At 38.2% G+C, this 17518-nt stretch overlaps 1 protein-coding gene across 1 annotated transcript in view; it reads right to left on the reverse strand.

Annotated features, from left to right (window-relative positions):
* Positions 1-17518, reverse strand: part of LOC140339947 (alpha-2-macroglobulin-like) — a 117084-nt gene that overhangs the window by 98775 nt on the left and 791 nt on the right. The window contains exons 2-8 of the mRNA XM_072424873.1: positions 14463-14658; positions 12626-12791; positions 8382-8434; positions 6906-6926; positions 3631-3784; positions 2941-3025; positions 1620-1740 (exon numbers count right to left, since the gene is read on the reverse strand). Coding sequence (XP_072280974.1) covers positions 1620-1740; positions 2941-3025; positions 3631-3784; positions 6906-6926; positions 8382-8434; positions 12626-12791; positions 14463-14658 — 796 coding nt within the window. The remainder of the gene's footprint in view (positions 1-1619; positions 1741-2940; positions 3026-3630; positions 3785-6905; positions 6927-8381; positions 8435-12625; positions 12792-14462; positions 14659-17518) is intronic.

Genomic DNA, 17518 nt, shown 5'->3' on the forward strand with positions numbered 1-17518 from the left:
TCCTTCAGGAGCCATAATCATCCGTTCATCGTAAAGGGGGCGACCCCACCAAAGGGGATCCCCCCTGCCAATCCACCACTTTTCCAATACACTGGATCCCTGCCTTCCAAGACCCCAACCGCTAAAACGAACCAAACTCCCAACTTAACCCTAACATAAGGGCGGGTGGGCGGGAAACTTTTTCTTTCCAAAAGAGGGCCTCTCACTATCATCCAGCCCTTTTAACATCTCCAATTCCTAATCTCCTCCCACCCCACGTTCTATACTAGCCCAGCCCCCTCTAGCATCACTACCTCTTTTCTTAACCCCTTCACATCTCTGGGCTAGGCCTAGCACCCGGTCATGTAGGCCCTCCACCTACTTCTTACGGCTACGGGCCTCTCTCTCAATTTCAAAGACCCATTTTTACTTATTATCAGCAATTTCTAATGTCAGTTAGCTGTACTTAACCTGACCACCTCATCTATGGCAGAATTAGAGTTTCCAAGCTATAAATACAGTTGTAAATTAACATTTTACAGGTATGTGAAAGATCACACACCTGAGAATGGCAAAATAAATCAAATAAAGTTTATTACCTCTGCTATTTTAAGCCTTGATGTAATCTATGAAATAGCACTGGCTTTACCAATGTACTAACTTAGCAGAACCTGGAAAATAATTACTTATGTCTGTATTAATATTGTTATGTATACATGTATATGGCACCATCATAAAGATACAATAACAGTTCACACCTATGTAATAAATGGATCTGGGCCATGTTTGAAAACATTTACATATTAATAGCAAATTATGTTTCAGATATCAATTCTAGGTTTGCTGGATCATCCAGGTTCGATTCTCACAGGATAGTCTATCTTTTCCAGCTTTGGAGAGCTTTAATAAATCAGGCCTATTGTGTCACCCTGGGTTACTCAGAATGCATGTTGATCTTAGATCACTAAAAACATTGAAATGATTCTGATTTCTAAAATTCGCTAGAGGTTTTTACTTTGAAAAAATATTGGAACATTTCTGGGCACTTCAGCAATTTAAAATTGTTTTGAAGAAATGCATGAAAATCAATGAGGAGGTGGAAATTAAGATGGTTTTGTTTTAAGTTTAGTGAGCTTTATGGTTTAATGACTCATAAAGGTTAGGGAAACCTTTCCCATATTCTCCTGGAAAAGCAGATATTGGGTCTGGATAAGTTTGCCTTTAAATGCTGTGCTGTAGAATTGCAGTTGTTTTTGGATCCAGGCCTGGAGTGTCCTGGAAAGAATGGGTGGGCCAGGGGTGGAGTTACCTAGGGGTTTCTTACCTGGTCCCCAAGTTCCCACTGCATCTTCCAGTAATGCCCAGTATGTGCTTCCCCTGGGAATGCCGGCCAGTCTGAGTAAGCCTGAAAGCCAGAGCCTGGGGCAGCTCCTTGGTTCTTGAAGAACAAATACAGGCACCAAAAAAACCCTGACAACTTTTGAGTACCGGGGGTTCGTCTGGCATAGCTGCTTGTGGTAGCAGGACTGTTGTTTACCAATATATTGTAACGTATTTTTGTTGAAGCAAGCTGTGTTTTTGTTGCTGGACTAAGTAAGTAAGTAACTTCATGACAAACCTATCATTGCTATTGATCTTACCTCTCCAGTAAAGTTTTGACAACTCATGGGTCGCACCACTGCACTGAATTCAATCCATTCGGTAAACGGCATGCATACATTAGCTAAATATTGGCCCAGAACTGGCTTGCCATATGTGTACCTAGGAAACAAGAAACAATTTTTTTAATACAATGTAGCAGATACATCTTAAAGTTGGATTTAAAACTCAAATGCACAGCTTTATATTTCTGTTACTAAGTATTGTGTAAGGGTTTCAACGTGACATAATAGCCCTGATTTAACAAGTCAGTACACGGAAGCTCAACGCGCATATCTACACGCCGATATACGAGGCGTATTTCCGCGAGCTGGAGTCAGAGCCGATTCCTAGGCCTTGATAAATGAGCATAAGGGGTCGAGAATATATAATAAATAATTATATAATATATATTATAAAATTTATAGTACTTAAAAATGTTTATAAATATATATATATATATATATATATATATTTCTAATAAATGACCCATATATATATATATATATATGTCAAATATAAATGTATGCATATGTGTGCCTGTGACTTTTGTTGAAAAGATCTAGTTCGCTGGCAAAATCGAGCTTTTGCCTGCCATGCATTAAGATAGAGCTGAGTTAATCAGTTAACTCTTTCTGAACCTGAAAATATTAGGTCATTTAAAAATATGCTTATTTCTCAGCTAATAAATTATGTTTGTAACATTCGAACAGCCCAAATATTTTTATTTAGGTCTAAGTGAAAGATGTGTGCCATTAGAAAGAATGATTTTTTAGGGGAACAGTGACTTTTAATGCAAGCTCACCAGTGTCGAGCTCCTGGAGATATGTGACTCGGAGCGAGTGAGCATTTCAGTTAATAAATGCTGGGTGAAATTAGCTTAATAAATAGGTTTTTGGTGTTCCAGATCGCACGTACGCGAGCTAGCTTCCGATTTTGCTTGGTGAATCAGCCTCAATATGTGGTGAGACTGCAGAGACAAGCTGCTAGAGTAGTACAGTAGTATACACTTTTCCCAGTCTAAGGAGGTGGATCTGGTCAGTGGCCCACAGGATTACCTGGGATAGTGGCATGAAGATTGTGTCATGACAAATTTTTTTTTTATAGCTTTGAATAAAATAGACAAGGTAAAGAACCCCTGTCTGATTTTTACTGCTGTGTTTGGCTCCATTGCAGAGATTTATCATCATGTCCTGCTGACAGATGTTTTACAAGAGGAGTTGGACAGCAAATATGCATCAGAGAAACACTGCTCAAAAAGACAGGACATGAGGAGAGATTCTTTAGTCATTAAAAACAAATGCGTTCTAAAGCTAAACTCACCTGCCGCATATCTGAAAATCAAAAGTTTCGCTGTCAATGCTTACAAACTTAGGAAGCACAAGATTGACCTCAAATTTTGGAAGCACTGTAGATACAGAATGAATAGATGTAAGACACATACAGTATTGTGTGGCAAAAATATAAAACTATGCACAGGCATGTTTCACTACCTAACAGTGGAATATGCCTGTGCATTGGCACTGCCATTTGTAGTGTCCAAAGGGAGCCTGTACCACAACACAGAGCATATTTATAGGATCATCATATTATTGGATATCAAGTGGTATCAATAGAAAATTACTTTTGAAATGACTTTAAAGTTTGTATAAAAAAGTAATTTCTTGGGTTTCATCTATTTGAACTGTTCAGGGTTTTTTTTTGCATAACAATATGAGACTGCTTTATTAGATATTCTGTGATTGGAGGGATATTTTATATGAAACATATGGCTTTTCTCGATGATTATGGTATACATTCTAAAGTAGTAGTTACTCTAGTTCACTGGTAATGGTGAACTAGAAATAATTAACAATATGTTCTTAGGATGAATGGTCTATGATTTTTAATTCAAACAACAATAACTTTTGCACGGTGGATTTAAAAATGATACTTTATTTAAAATTTGTACAATACTACCTTCTACAATGCTCTTCTTTCTATCATAGTCAGAAAGATGTGAAAGCTCCTCACCATATTCCTCCACAGTAAAGGTTTGGACATTGTCCTTTACTCGGATGGTATATTCCCCCAGTGGAGGCTCCGAAGAGAGAGCAAAGGAAAACTCAGCCATTCCTTGATTTACACTCACATTCAGCCACTGACCAATCCGGTTTTTTCCCGGGTCCTAAAAGGGCACAAAATGCTTTAAGCCCAAGCTACTCAACCTAATTATTTTCAACCAGACCAAATTTTGTTCATATATTACATTTTAATTTTTTAAAAGCTTTTTATGAAAAAAAGAAAAAAAATTGGGGTGGCTTATAATGTATACACAGACTTCCTTCATTTGAACAGCATTTACCTACCAAACAGCCTATTCTATATTAAACATTTAATCTGGCTTCTAATTATTTTTATTTAATATTTAGTAGTTAAAAAACATTTCTTGGTTTACCTAGTACATTTTAAACTTATGACTACTTTGTAGTCTAAGGAATGGAAGGTTCTTTGCCCTAAAAGATAACCATTTGTCTCAAATCAGAAAGTTTTGGTACTACTTATTGCATAACAGAAGCATGAAAACTGACCATTCAGTTGTTCAAATTATGTTTATTCTCAGAACACAACCAATGGTCCTTGTCATTGTCTTTGTCTATATAAAAGGTTCCATCATTGTAGGACTCTATGAAATCATAATTTTTGGCTTGGACAAAATAATTCAAATGTAAAATTTCATTTCAAATTTGGATTTGAAAAAAAAAATAGTACAGAAAACAGGGGAACAGAGGAGTAGCAGCTCTTTAAGGCAGAACAAAATCTAATATTATTTAAAATACTTTCTTTCATTACCTAAAACACATTTGACAATTTAGCCAAAGTTCACTAAAACACTCTCAGATGTACAATGTCCTAATATGGGTCAATAATACACTTAATGTCTCTCCCGACACATTTCACCTTAAACAGGCTTCCTCGGGGGATTTCTGAGACCCTAAAGTGATCATATAAATATATGTTTGCCTTGATAAATCTAATAAAAAAATATATAATTAATCTCACAATTTAAGACAAAAATGTGTGCGTGTGTGTGTGTGTATATATATATATATATATATATATATATAAATACACATTTGTGTGTATATGTATAGTGTTGGCTCACCTGGTATATTGACCTCAGGGGAAAGAAATGAGAGAGTGTGGGTTCAACCGAAAATTCAAACAATGGGAATAGTACAATTGAAGGTTCTATGATTAAATTTACACCGGAATAAAAGAAAGAAATTAAAAAGTAATATAAAGAAAACCAGATTGGACAGTTGTCTTATATGATGTCAAGATGATTGTTGACCAGTTTTTGATAAATGAGAATGACCTTCCCAGTAAATAGAAAATGTAAAGTAAAAAAAGGGGTGGTATCAAGGAAGCCTTGATTATTCTGTAAGTAAGAGATCCAAAATAAATATTGATCGGGAGTGATAAAGGTTACAGTTAATTTTCAATGATATAAATGAATTAATATGAGGACTGTGTTTGAGAGAAAAGAATAAATCAGTTAAATGGTGAAGGAGAAGGTAAAGGTTTACACTTAATCTAAATGTCAAAAATTAACCTTGTCAACTATGTTTAAATTTGTAAACCAAAATGGTGTAATATCTAATTAATCCATAAAATGGCATACCTGCGGTATTGAAGATGAAAAGGGGCTGATTTAAGTTTTTTTGTTTTTATTCTTCTATTCTAAAATGAAATATTAATACGTAAAAATCAGTATAGGTTTACAAATTAAACACTTGATAGTGTATAATTAATGAGGAGAAATCATAGACATACATTGGATTATATAAACTTTATATGGAAAGTTTTTTTGAAGGATAATTTTCAGAATAATAAGAATATCCCAGGTAATTCTAGGCTAAAAAAAAGGAAATTTTATGTTCTTTAAAAACCAAAAAGTGAAATCATAGACATACATTGGATTATATAAACTTTATATGGAAAGTTTTTTTGAAGGATAATTTTCGGAATAATAGGAATATCCCAGGTAATTCTTGGCTAAAAAAAAGGAAATGTTATGTTCTTTAAAAACCAAAAAGTGGATAAGGGCTAATATTTAGTATTATAGGAGAAATTAAACAATACTTATTTATTGCATGAACCAGTAAAAGGAACACAAGGAAGAGCTGGTGGCCGCCATACACAAATGTATGTCTTAAATTGTAAGATTAATTATATTTTTTTATCAGATTTATCAACACGAACATATATTTATATGATCTCTTTAGGGTATCAGAAATCCCCTGAGGAAGCCCATTTAGGTCAAAATGTGTCGGCAGAGACATTAAGTGTATTATTAACCCATATGTGGACATTGTACATGTGGGAGTGTTTTAGTGAGCTATGGATAAAATGTCATAGACATTTTATAATTGAGTTTTTGTATAAATGTATTTTAGTGAATGAAATAAAGTTTTTTGAGTAATGTTAGATTGCCCTTCTTGCCCTAAACAGCTGCTACTCCTCTGTTTCCCTTCCCCTGTTTTCTGTCCTATAAGTCACTGGCTCAGCAACCACTTAAGTGGTATTTCTTTAACTATTATTGCGGGATTGGCTTTGACAAATATTCATTACCCCAATCCTACTTAAGGGCATAAATCAGTGGTCCCCAACTTTTTGGAGCTCACAGACCACTAATCCAGACTCCGCATGTGGGAGGAGCCCTGTGTCACTTCTAGTGGAAGGAACTTCCCCCTAGAGTGACATCATGATGCCAGAACCCACCCACTCTCCCATCGCGGGTCTGAGCCTGTGATGCGTACAGCAGACGTAGTCCGCGGCCCTGGCCAGTGCACCCCCCAAGCGGGATCCTTTTCCCGACCCCACTGAGGGGTGCAACAAAAAGAGCCTTGGCCCACTTGTCATATGGCCACGGCCTCGGGAGTTGGGGACCCTGGGCATAAACAGTTAACAGCAGCACAACTTCTGGCAAAGTAGCATCCATCAAAAAAAGTTTTGATGACCAATGAATGTCATGCAGGATGAGTTGGGACTTGTCAGATGATTGGAGATTTATTCAGCTGTGAATGAAGCTTAAATGATCCAGGGAACTATAGAATACAGTTTTCTGGTTTGGTACCTGCATGTTGTACAGACAAAGTCATTTATTTCTAAATACACAAAGTTGCAACCTTAGGGACTGATAAATGATACTACCTATTGGGTCAATGCAATTAACAACAAAAATGAATATATAATTGATAATGTATATTTGGTTTAATCAATCACATTTACATTACGTTTCTTACCTGTAACTGTACAACTGGAAACTAAAATAAAAAGAGAAGAGATATTCTTAACACTGTAGTCATTAATGTTGCATTAGGTTAACTGATAAAAAAATAAAACCGTGTAAATACCCAAACTTCACCAAGTATCAGACATTTGCAGTTCCTGTAATTTAGGGCTGAAGAGTAAGAGGAAAACAGAGCTAGTTAGTTTATCTGTTGACAAGAAGCATGTTAATAGGTAGTGAGAGCGGAATGAGAGATACGCTCATCATAGTACTGATTCTCTGTCACTGTCCAATCACAGGACAACATGAGCTCAGCAGAATCTAGCTAAATGATTCTGGGCATTAGAATGAGGATATTTATTGGTAGAAAAAAGTACCGCACCAGAAATCACTAAATTAAAGCTGCAAATTGCAACAAAAGCTAATTTTGTAGAAAATATTTAATTTACAAAAAGCAAGCTTGTTTTGTGAAAGTGTAGGTGAACTCTTCTTCTAACAGATTAGTTGTCTGATTGCCATAATGATTCATGGCCTCCGTGAAACCCCTAAAGAATGTCTCTGCAGCCGCCGGCTGAAGATCGAAAAAAGAAGTCGTGTCCCCAGGACCTGCAGGGACCAGCAGGTCACCGGGGAATGCCAACGAAACAAGGTAAGTGCTTTTTTTTCATGTTTTTAGCGACCCTGAGTGTGACTTGGGTTTACTGCTTTTAGCATGTAAAATCCACACCGAATCACACTTGGGAATACCAAGTGTGGATTTCAACTTTCTTGCAAACTAACTTGCTACATTTTTGCTCTAGATCATTGATTTAAAGTATTGAAATTAGAGACAACTGCAATGTATAAGGTAGGCAATAATGATGAAGAATAATTATGATCGGCAGACCTATTGTTCTTCTCAGTAGGAAGAGAGAAAGAAAGTTTTAACTTCTTGTTTTTTGAGCAATTTGCATTGCAAACATTATAAGACCAGTGTAAAGTGATATCTAGGTGCCATGGGTTATTGCACTCTTCACATTATCACTGCACTTTTCATGGACTTTCCTAAACACATATTTTTTTTTTTATAACATTACTTTCACCTTATGCTGGTTGTGGTTAGATTTGTGATTCTCTTTAATTCTTTGGGGAACAGAACCAAAACAAGTTTGCAATTAGAACGATATATTTTGGTTAACTTTATCTCACTTTTGACACTGTGTGCCTGATTTATGAAAGCTCTCCAAGGCTGGAGAGGATACACTTTCATCAGTGAAGCTGGGTGATCCAGCAAATCTGGAATGGATGTCCCCGAAGGAATTTGCTATGTGCTTGCAAATGTTTTCGATCCTGGACCAGATCCGTTACAGGTTTGCTGGATCACCCAGCTTCACTGATTAAATTGTATCTTCTTCAGCCTTGGAGAGCTTTAATAAATCAGGGCCAGTGACTCTAAACATGAAAACATGAGATTCAGCATAAGACAGGTTTGCTTTAACTGAAAACGTACTGTTCTTTTTTCTGGTAGGTAATCTTCATTGATAGCCAGAATTCTAAAGTAAACTGCAAGTATAAAAAAATCATTATTAGAAAAGCTAAATTTTACAAATAGGTTTCCACAATGTTTGTTATAAGAAAATGAATGATAGGTTGAAAACATGCTTTGACAACATAATAAAGTAATATAAACATTTTTTTACGTTCCTATGCATTGCTCAACTCAACGCACATTATTATTGAAATACAGGCTATTGCAAAGTGATTGCTTACCCTGTACAGATATTTTTACTTAGTTAATAATGTAAGTTAATAATGCCTAGTTAATGATGTAAGTTTCCTGACCTCAATAGTCATGTGCAAGTAATCATCATTATTTTTTATATTTATTTGCATGTGGTTCGGTATTCTTTGCAAAGTGAATTGTCACCACATTCACTAAGCTAAAGTGAGAATTTCCTTGCAAGATAATAATTATAATAATAATATTTGTTTATTCTTAATATTAAGAATATCAAGAAAAAGTAATTACTATGTGCCAAGATATTACGCAGCGCTATACAATACGGGTTGCAAATGACATACGGATACAGTGACACAGGAGGAGGAGAGGACCCTGTCCCAAAGACTTACAATCTATGAGGTGGGGAAATATCACACAAAAGGAGGGGGGATATGGAATGGTGGGAAGTAGTGAAAATTTTAAAAGATAGAAGAAGAAAGGTAGGGAAGTTTGAAAAGATGGGTTTTTAGTGCCCCTTTAAATGTGCAGCAGGAGCAATCCAAATACAATGTTGAAAACCATTCCAGAGAATGGGGGCAGCTCTAGAAAAGTTTTTGAGCCGTGCATGTGATGAGGTTATGAGTGAGGAAGTCATTAGTAGGTCATTGGAGGATAGAAGAGAGCGACTAGGGGTGGTGTATTTTTCTACCAGGTCAGAAAGGTAAGTGGGAATAACTGTGGAGGGATTTAAGGGGAAAGCACAGGAGCTTGAATTTGATTCTTGGGTTAAATGGAAGCCAATGAAGAGAACTACAAGGAAAAGCTGCAGAAAGGGGTGGTAGGAAGGATAGATAAGTATGACTTTAGCATTCATAACACTGGTCAACAAACATTTTCTTGCCAAACAGATTAACGTCCTTAGCGGTTCATTTCTGTCTGGAATTATATGTCTAAAAGTGATACATTGTTTTTCATGAAAATGTATTTTACATTGTAGGCCTGTAATTCTTAAGCATAACTCACCAGAATATGTCCAAACAAGAATCCGAACATAGTGACGACCAGTTAATCGCTCCGGGTTCACCACCGTGGTAGAGTTGCTACTACAGACTGTCTACTGTCTCCAACTCTATCCATTTCTGCTGTTTGATGTTTTAAACAAGTGGCCTCACAAATCTTCCAGATAAATCAAGGTGAGGTACAGGCCTGTCATTCATTTGTTTGAAAAAAAAATGTATGCATTCCACGGACATTGTTCCACTAGCTGTCTGAAGATTTTTTTCTCTGTTGCTTTCTAACAGATGGATAGAAAGTCATTGCCTGGTTGGTTCTGTCAACGCCACCCATGGTGCTATTATAATCCAGAACAACCTGAGGTTTGAGAATCTCTCCCACCTCTTAGTCATAGCAGTACAGCAAGCCATTGCATGACCACCATTTTGCCTTTTTGCCAGGCAACTATTTCCCCAGTCTTCACCTTCTGTTTTGTGAACATGGATGTCATTTTGTGCCGCTTAGCCCTAACGGTTCCATAGGCATCCATTTTATGCTTGCTAAGGAACTCAATTTAGGGGAGCTGTAAAAATTATCTGTAGTAACACAATACCCCTGATACAGGTATTTGTATTGAATCCAATATATCACCGGGAACTCCCTGGTGACTCATTGGATGCAGAAGACGCCGGCTGGAATAGGAGAGGGGACACAAAGGATGAAGGAGGATGCCAGCGGATCAGGTAAGGCTGGATTTACTATAGATCTTCGCTGTTTTAGCTAACCTGAGTGTGACTGCTATGTGGGTGGTTACCACTACTAGCATCTTTTTCTTACTTCAAGTCACACTCAGGGTTACCGCTGGGGAGGTTAAAGTCATTTTAGGTTATGTTTGATGCACAGATTCCAAATATGGTATTGGTTTTGCTAGATTGGTTCTAGTTTTTTAAATGATGACCTCAATAATAATAAGTTCATAGAAAACTAATGAAACATGAAAATTAGGCAAAATTAAACTAGATATGCCTACATATACAAAATTACATTTTTGAAATACTTAATGTCAATATACTCTATATTCACAACGGATATAGTGTACCTTTTCGCTCATAGTAGCACCCAATTTTTTAAAGTTTAAGAGCAAGTTTTGTATCAGTTTTCAAAAATGATGGAGAGAAGAGAGGGGACTTCTTCCAGAGTAACAAGTGTAAGGGAGGTTATTTTTTTTTTATTTCTAAAATAGATGGCTATGTCTTGAGCAGAGAAGGAAGTTGTGGGGGAAGGGGGTAGCAGATGTGGGGTTTAGGAGGGAGTCAGTTGTTGAGAAGAAGCTGTGTGGTTGGAAGCTTGAGAGGATATGACAGCGGAAATGCAGGGTTAAGGTGTTGTATTCTGGCTTTCTAGTGCATGAAATCAGTGCAGACGCCAGATTTCATCCACCTGCACTCAGCTGCACGAATAGTATTTTGTAGATGTTTAGTTTGATTGTTGTGCCGGGGATTAGCGGGATGGGGTAGCGGAAGGTGGCGGGGGCAAACTTTATCTAGAGCCAAAGAAAGAGTGTGGTTGAACTAAGTGGCAGCTTTATCAGGAGATGTTATTTTGGAGAGAGTGGGGTTTAGGGACTTAAGGCATAGACCCCTTAAGGAAAAGTTTGTGGTCAAGGTTACCGATATCTCTCTGCCAGGTCTAGGATGTGGCAAAGGGGGGTAAGAAATAGTGATCCAAAAGGGGAAATGGTGAGTTGTCAAGGTGGGTGAGGTTGAAGAGTTTGGAAAATACCAGGTCCAAATTGTGTCCGGCGATGTGTGTGGGGCCGTTTTTGTTCTATGTGATTCCAAAGGAGGAGGTAATGGAGAGCAGTATGGCTGAGAAAGGATGGTGCGGGTTGTCCACTGCAACATTAAAGTCACAGAGGATGGATAGGTCATGGGAAAGAATATGGGGAAGCCAAGAGGCAAACTTGTCTAAAAATTGGGAAACTGGGCCAGGGGTCAGTAGACAACAGGAACAATGAGGCTTTGGGGTGGAGAAGACAGAATGCATCTTCAAATGAGGTAAAAATGAAAGAGAGCAGGGTAAGAAAGACCAGTCTGTAAAAGTCAGTGAAGAGGTACAGCTGTCAGTGAAAATGACAAGAGAATTACCCTCATAAAAGCTTTCCTTACTCTCTTTTCCTCACATACCTCTATATGGAGTGCTTTCTTCGGCAAAGGTCTGGCAGAGTATCTGGAGGAGGAGGGAGGGGAATCTGGACTCTGGAGGATTAACAAGAGGTGAGTTCCGGAACCTTTTTTCTTACAAAAAAGCACTGGGAAGGACTACACTTGGGAGGGAGAATGAGGTCCACACCACCACCTACTCTGTTGCCAGGTCTAGGGGTATTTGTAAAGTGCAGGCCTCCATAGGAGAGTGCAGCAGCAGAGTCTGAAGAGGAAAGACAAGTTTCAGTGAGAGCCAGGAAGTTCAGAGAGAGGAGAAGGCTGTGCATAGAGGTTAGTTTATTGCAGACAGATGTGGCATTCCATAGACTGCCAGGGAAAGGAGGTAAAAACTTATAGGTTGGGAGAATGGGAATGAGGTGGAGGGAGTGTCTTTCTGAAACAGTAAGAATGAGTCTGTTTGAAAAGTCACCAGCAAGTAGCAGTAGAGAAAAAAAGGTGCAGGAGTACAGACAAGGAAAGCAGGAGAGTGAAGGAGCATGCAGATAAAGGGTCTGCCTATGGAGGAGGAGAGGGAATAGAAACAGCAGAGTGAGTACAGGGTGAATCATACATAGCAACAATTGATGATAAATCGCAAGGGTACATTAACCTTCCTGGCGTTATTCCCAAGTGTGGCTCAGGGTTTATATTCAGTACCAAAAGCGATAACTACGAGCCACACTCTGGGTTGAATTGTAAAGGGCTTACCTGGTCCCCACGAGCCTGCGGCGTTCCCTGACAATGGCCGCCAGGGAGGTTAAAAAATGGGGCAAATTGATCTCAATATAAGCAGGCAGGATGTGGGAAAAAAATACTGGTATATGCTCTATTTTTTACCTCTTTGTCCTGGTTTGTACACAGCTTTGTCCGTCTGGATGATAAGACCAGATTTTGCCTTCTTTAAAAGGACTTTTGCTTTCATTCTCATTGTATGCTCGTCATTATGAATCGCAGCTACTAAGGTGCCAACCACATCTTGCTCCTTATGTTTTAAACTAGGAACCTATAAAGAATATCAGAAGTAAATGATGATTTAAATATAAATGAATTCAAGCAGAAGTGAGGAAAACTAGAAAATACTTTTACATGATATTAGTTAAATTACAAAAGACAACAAGAGACAGCAAACAGACCAGTGGCTGTCAAATAAAAACACTACATGACAATAATTGAAATGCAGAACCTGACAGTTTTGTGGCATAAAATAAAGTTTCAGGAAAAAATAAATCCTTTCATTGGCAATATCCTTGAGTAAAGTGAAGCTCCACTCTTACACATTTCTTCATGGATCTTTTCTTGTACACGGAAACTGCTAATTTTACTGCACACTGTAAGCAGAAGTGCTGTTAGTGGTGAGGGTCAGGCCTGGATGATGCACAAGATTTCATTATTTCATGTCTGTGGGATTAATTCATTCTTAAAAGCTGGGGGTAGATAGCCACTTGTTTACAAAACCAAAAGAGAGCAAATGGCAGAATTTTCCTTGGCCATTAGAGATGAGCGAGCGAGCGAGATTTTAAAACTCGATCTTGCGGCGAATTCAGCCATTGTCACTTACCGAAATTGTAAGCGAAAATGGCCAGTGTAAATTCACTGATCAAGCTCGAATTAGAGAAAAAAAAATTAAAAAAAAAAGATTGCGGGCTGCGCTGATCAATAAATGCAGTGCTGGCTGCATTCATTGATCAGCTCAGCGTGCGAGCTGATCAATGAGGTTAGCCCTGGCACTAGAGGTTAAATGGGTTACAACTTTCCCCATTCAAAACCTCTAGTGCTCTCTGATTGGCTGGGGAAAGCTTTCCTCAGCCATTCAGGGAGCACTAGAGGTTTTGAATAGAGAGACTTGTCTCCATTTAACCTCTAGTGCTGGGGATCGCAAACAGGATTCCCAGAGCTCCAAGAATGATTGCAGCTCTGAGAATCCACTGCGATCCTGGGGCACTGGAGGATAACTAACCTCTAGTGCCCATGTATCACAGTGGAACTGCAGAAGAACTTCCAATGAAGTTTCTCCATAAGCGTTCTTCTGCAGTTCCACTGCGATCCCCGGGCACTAAAGGTAATTAACCACAAGTGCCCGGGGATCTTCTCAATAAACCGCAACTGTATTCATTGAGAACACTACAGTGTGATCCCTGGCACTAGAGGTTAATTAACCCCTAGTGCTGGGGATTTTTTCAATAAATTAAGCCGCGGCTGCATTCATTGAGAACAGAGTGTGATACCCAGCACTAGAGGTTAATTAACCTCTAGTGCCAGGGATCACACAGTGTTCTCAATGAATGCAGCTGCGGCCCCGTTTATTGAAGAGATCCCCGGGCACTAGTGGTTAATTACCTTTAGTGCCCGGGGATCGCAGTGGAACTGCATTCATTGAGAACCATGTGCGATCCCCGGGGCACTGGAGGTTATTTAACCTCTAGTGCCCCAGGGATAGCAAACAGGAGGATTCCCAGAGAATCCTGTGAATCCTCCTGGTATAATGTCTTTGACCTTCCGATGGTATCGCAAGATCGGTTCACCGAAATTTCGCTGAACCATTGGAAGTTAGAGAAAATTTGTGCCATTTTGGCCCTACTGGCCATCTTATATGTACCTACATTCTGTCCGGCTGAACATCCAATAAGACATGAACATGTCATGTTCAGATTTTTCTCTTCACTGCTGTATTTACCTGTAGTTTGATTGCATTCACTTGTATGCAGGTGAATGTGGAATTTTGGAATGTCCTCTCCACAAGGTTTGTGTTCTCATTCCCCAGACTAAGTGATATCTCTACTCGACTCTCTCCCTGAGCTCCCTCCAATTGTATACATAACGTCTCGGGATGGTCAGAACGTAACTCTGAGGGAAAGATGACCGCATAGTGCCTAAAGAGAACAATTGTAATTACATAATTATATTGTAATTGAACACATTGGAATAGATTTAACAGTCTTAAATTCCAACTTAACATTATAAATACAGTACAGCTAAAGTCATGCTAAGAAACCAAGTGTTTTCAGTACAGTTTTAACTTTACCTGTAGGCAATTTGGTCTCCTTATTACAGTTTAGTTGCACAATTACACATATCCCATATCTCTACACATGCAACATGTGCAAATACAAATTATGTTCTCCTTTTTACAGTATGTAGTAATTAACTACTCCACAAGATATTCAAGGTAAATTTTACTTTTAGGCAACCATACGAACAGCAGCAAGTCCAATGTTGTGTGGAAAAGGAGTTCCCCTTTTTCAAGGTGCGGAGATGATATATCATTGCACCAGGATTAGGAGGACCTCCCTGTCTATGAAATTTAAGTCTTCATCTTATTGCGCTTTCTGTTGATGTTTTACCTAAAACCTAATTCGAAAAATCTTTTGGAGTGCTGGCTTTTTGTTTCTTTTTGTTTTGTTTGGGATGCTACTACTTGGTCCTTTTTAATGATCTTGGAGCAGTGGTCCCCAATTGTCTTGGTGTTCGAATTCGGGTTGTCTTTATATATCGACCCGAAAGGGCTGCAGGAGCAATATGATTGCTCTTGCAGCCCTTAATAGTTCCTAAAAATAACGGAAATTCTGTGACCATTGACTTCAATGGTGTTTGAATTCGGCATTTAATCACCCGAACAAAAACTCACTATTTGATCGAATAGCTGTTGACTTAAATAGTGAGATATTCAACCAACACTAGTTCCCAACCTGTTGGACCTTGCAGACCTCGAAATCTATGGACTCCAGACCACACATGCATGGGAAGTCATCTGTCACTAAAAGGCGAAGAAACTTCCTCTAGAGCAACATCATGATGCAAGGACCCACCCACTCTTTCATCACAGGTCTAGACCTGCAATGAGAGAGTGTGCAGGTAGTGTCCAGAGACACAACCCGCCCACCGCCCTGAGCCTGCGATCCGTATGGATCCTTATGTTCCGGGGCTCTGGCCGGTGCTCCCCACCCAAGCAGGGTCCTTTTTCTGACCCTGCTGGGGGGTGCACCGGCCAGAGCCATGGACCACCACTTGTCTCCATGCTCTCGAGGCCCAGACGTCTGGGGGTTGGGGACTCCTGTCTTGGAGGATTAACATAGAGGTATATAATTTTTAAAGCAATCAGAAATTAATGAAATTTGGAAGAACATTTAAACCTATGAATATCTAATATGAGGAAGATTTTATTTAGGTTGAATTTTGTTAGTTTGCAAGGTATTTTTTTTTCAGGCCCTGATTTTTTAAAGCTCTTCAAGACTGTAGAGGATACACTTATATTAGTGAAGCTGGGTGTTCCAGCAAACCTGGAACAGATTTGGTCCAGGATTGAAAACATTTGCTAACAAATAGCAAATGACTTCTAGGAAATCCATTCAAGTTTTGCTGGATCACCCAGCTTCGCTGATTTCAGTGTATCTTCTCCAACCCGGGACAGCTTTAAAAATCAGGCCCTTAGTTCCTTTTTAAATTACACATTCATACAGCACAAAACTTTGCTTTGTTTATAACTTGAAAGATTTACCCTAACCTTTTGTTCTGGTGGCAACTCTAAAATTAAAGGTTTAGTTTTAACTCAACCTTTCTTCATTCAATGTAAGTACCGTTTGCTCTAGATTTCATTTTTTATAGGCATAACTTTGCCTCGGGTGGTCTATTTGACCTATATACCATTTAACTGTGCATTATATATATTTTTTTCTCTTATACTTTTATACTTGGAGAGACAGTTCTTACATTCATGCTGGTTCATAATATATGTGGGTCCTGCATACATATACATGCACATTTAGTTTTGATACTACTATTTAAACTTTTACAGTTGCGGATCACTATCCAATTAGATTTTATTTGACATGGAAGAGCAAAATCAATAAATTGTTTTGGAAACATCTATGGGTCCCGGTCTGAGTTCTCGTTCTCTCGCTGCTGGAGAGGGTTTCTTCATTTCCCCATGAATCCTATGCCAGGCTTAGTTAAACCTGACTTCACATATTCTTTGGTATGTACTTATATGGTTTTTTCATTTAAAACATTTTTTAATTACATAATTTGTAATAATTGTGAGAATTGGTGATATAAGGAAATAATTCTTTGCTTGTCTTACATTATAGTGTATTCATTTCATTGAGATTCTGTCCATGTAAAAATCCCTGATGAAGCGAATCAATTCTGCGAAATTGGCCATATTATCTCGATGATATAGATATTTGTTTGGTGTTATGTACTGAGCATTCTTATAGAATATCCTAGCCTTCCATTTTTTATACCTTTCTTTACCACTTGTATTGAATAAAAGATTGTTTTTTTATATGAGTCACTTTGTGATATGCATTGAACTGCCTTTAAAGTCCCATGAACACATTTGTTTTTTCATGTATTTGATATTTGGGGATGTTGGCAGTATTTACTTATTGGTTTGAGTTCAGACAACCCAATTGAAGGTTCAGTTTTGCCTTTTTTACATTTTTGCCCCAGCAACAGTGGTCAAGAAGACAAATTTTCTAGGAACCAAAAGTACAAAACAGTCTAATACCAGTTACTCAAGCTATGAAAAATATAAAAAAAAGTTTTATGTAGTATTTCATATTTGCTGGCTAAAACTATTTGTATCCAATATTTTTATTTGTAATCTTTAGTCCTGAATCTAAACAGACAGTAATCATGGTTTTCAAAGTATTATATACATGAAATGTAAAAACATTTGCAGTTAGTCATATACAAATTTGGCATTAAAGGTGAAAATTAGTTTGGACTTGT

Source organism: Pyxicephalus adspersus, chromosome 10, assembly GCF_032062135.1.
Source record: "Pyxicephalus adspersus chromosome 10, UCB_Pads_2.0, whole genome shotgun sequence".
In the NCBI taxonomy this organism is placed as follows: domain Eukaryota; kingdom Metazoa; phylum Chordata; class Amphibia; order Anura; family Pyxicephalidae; genus Pyxicephalus; species Pyxicephalus adspersus.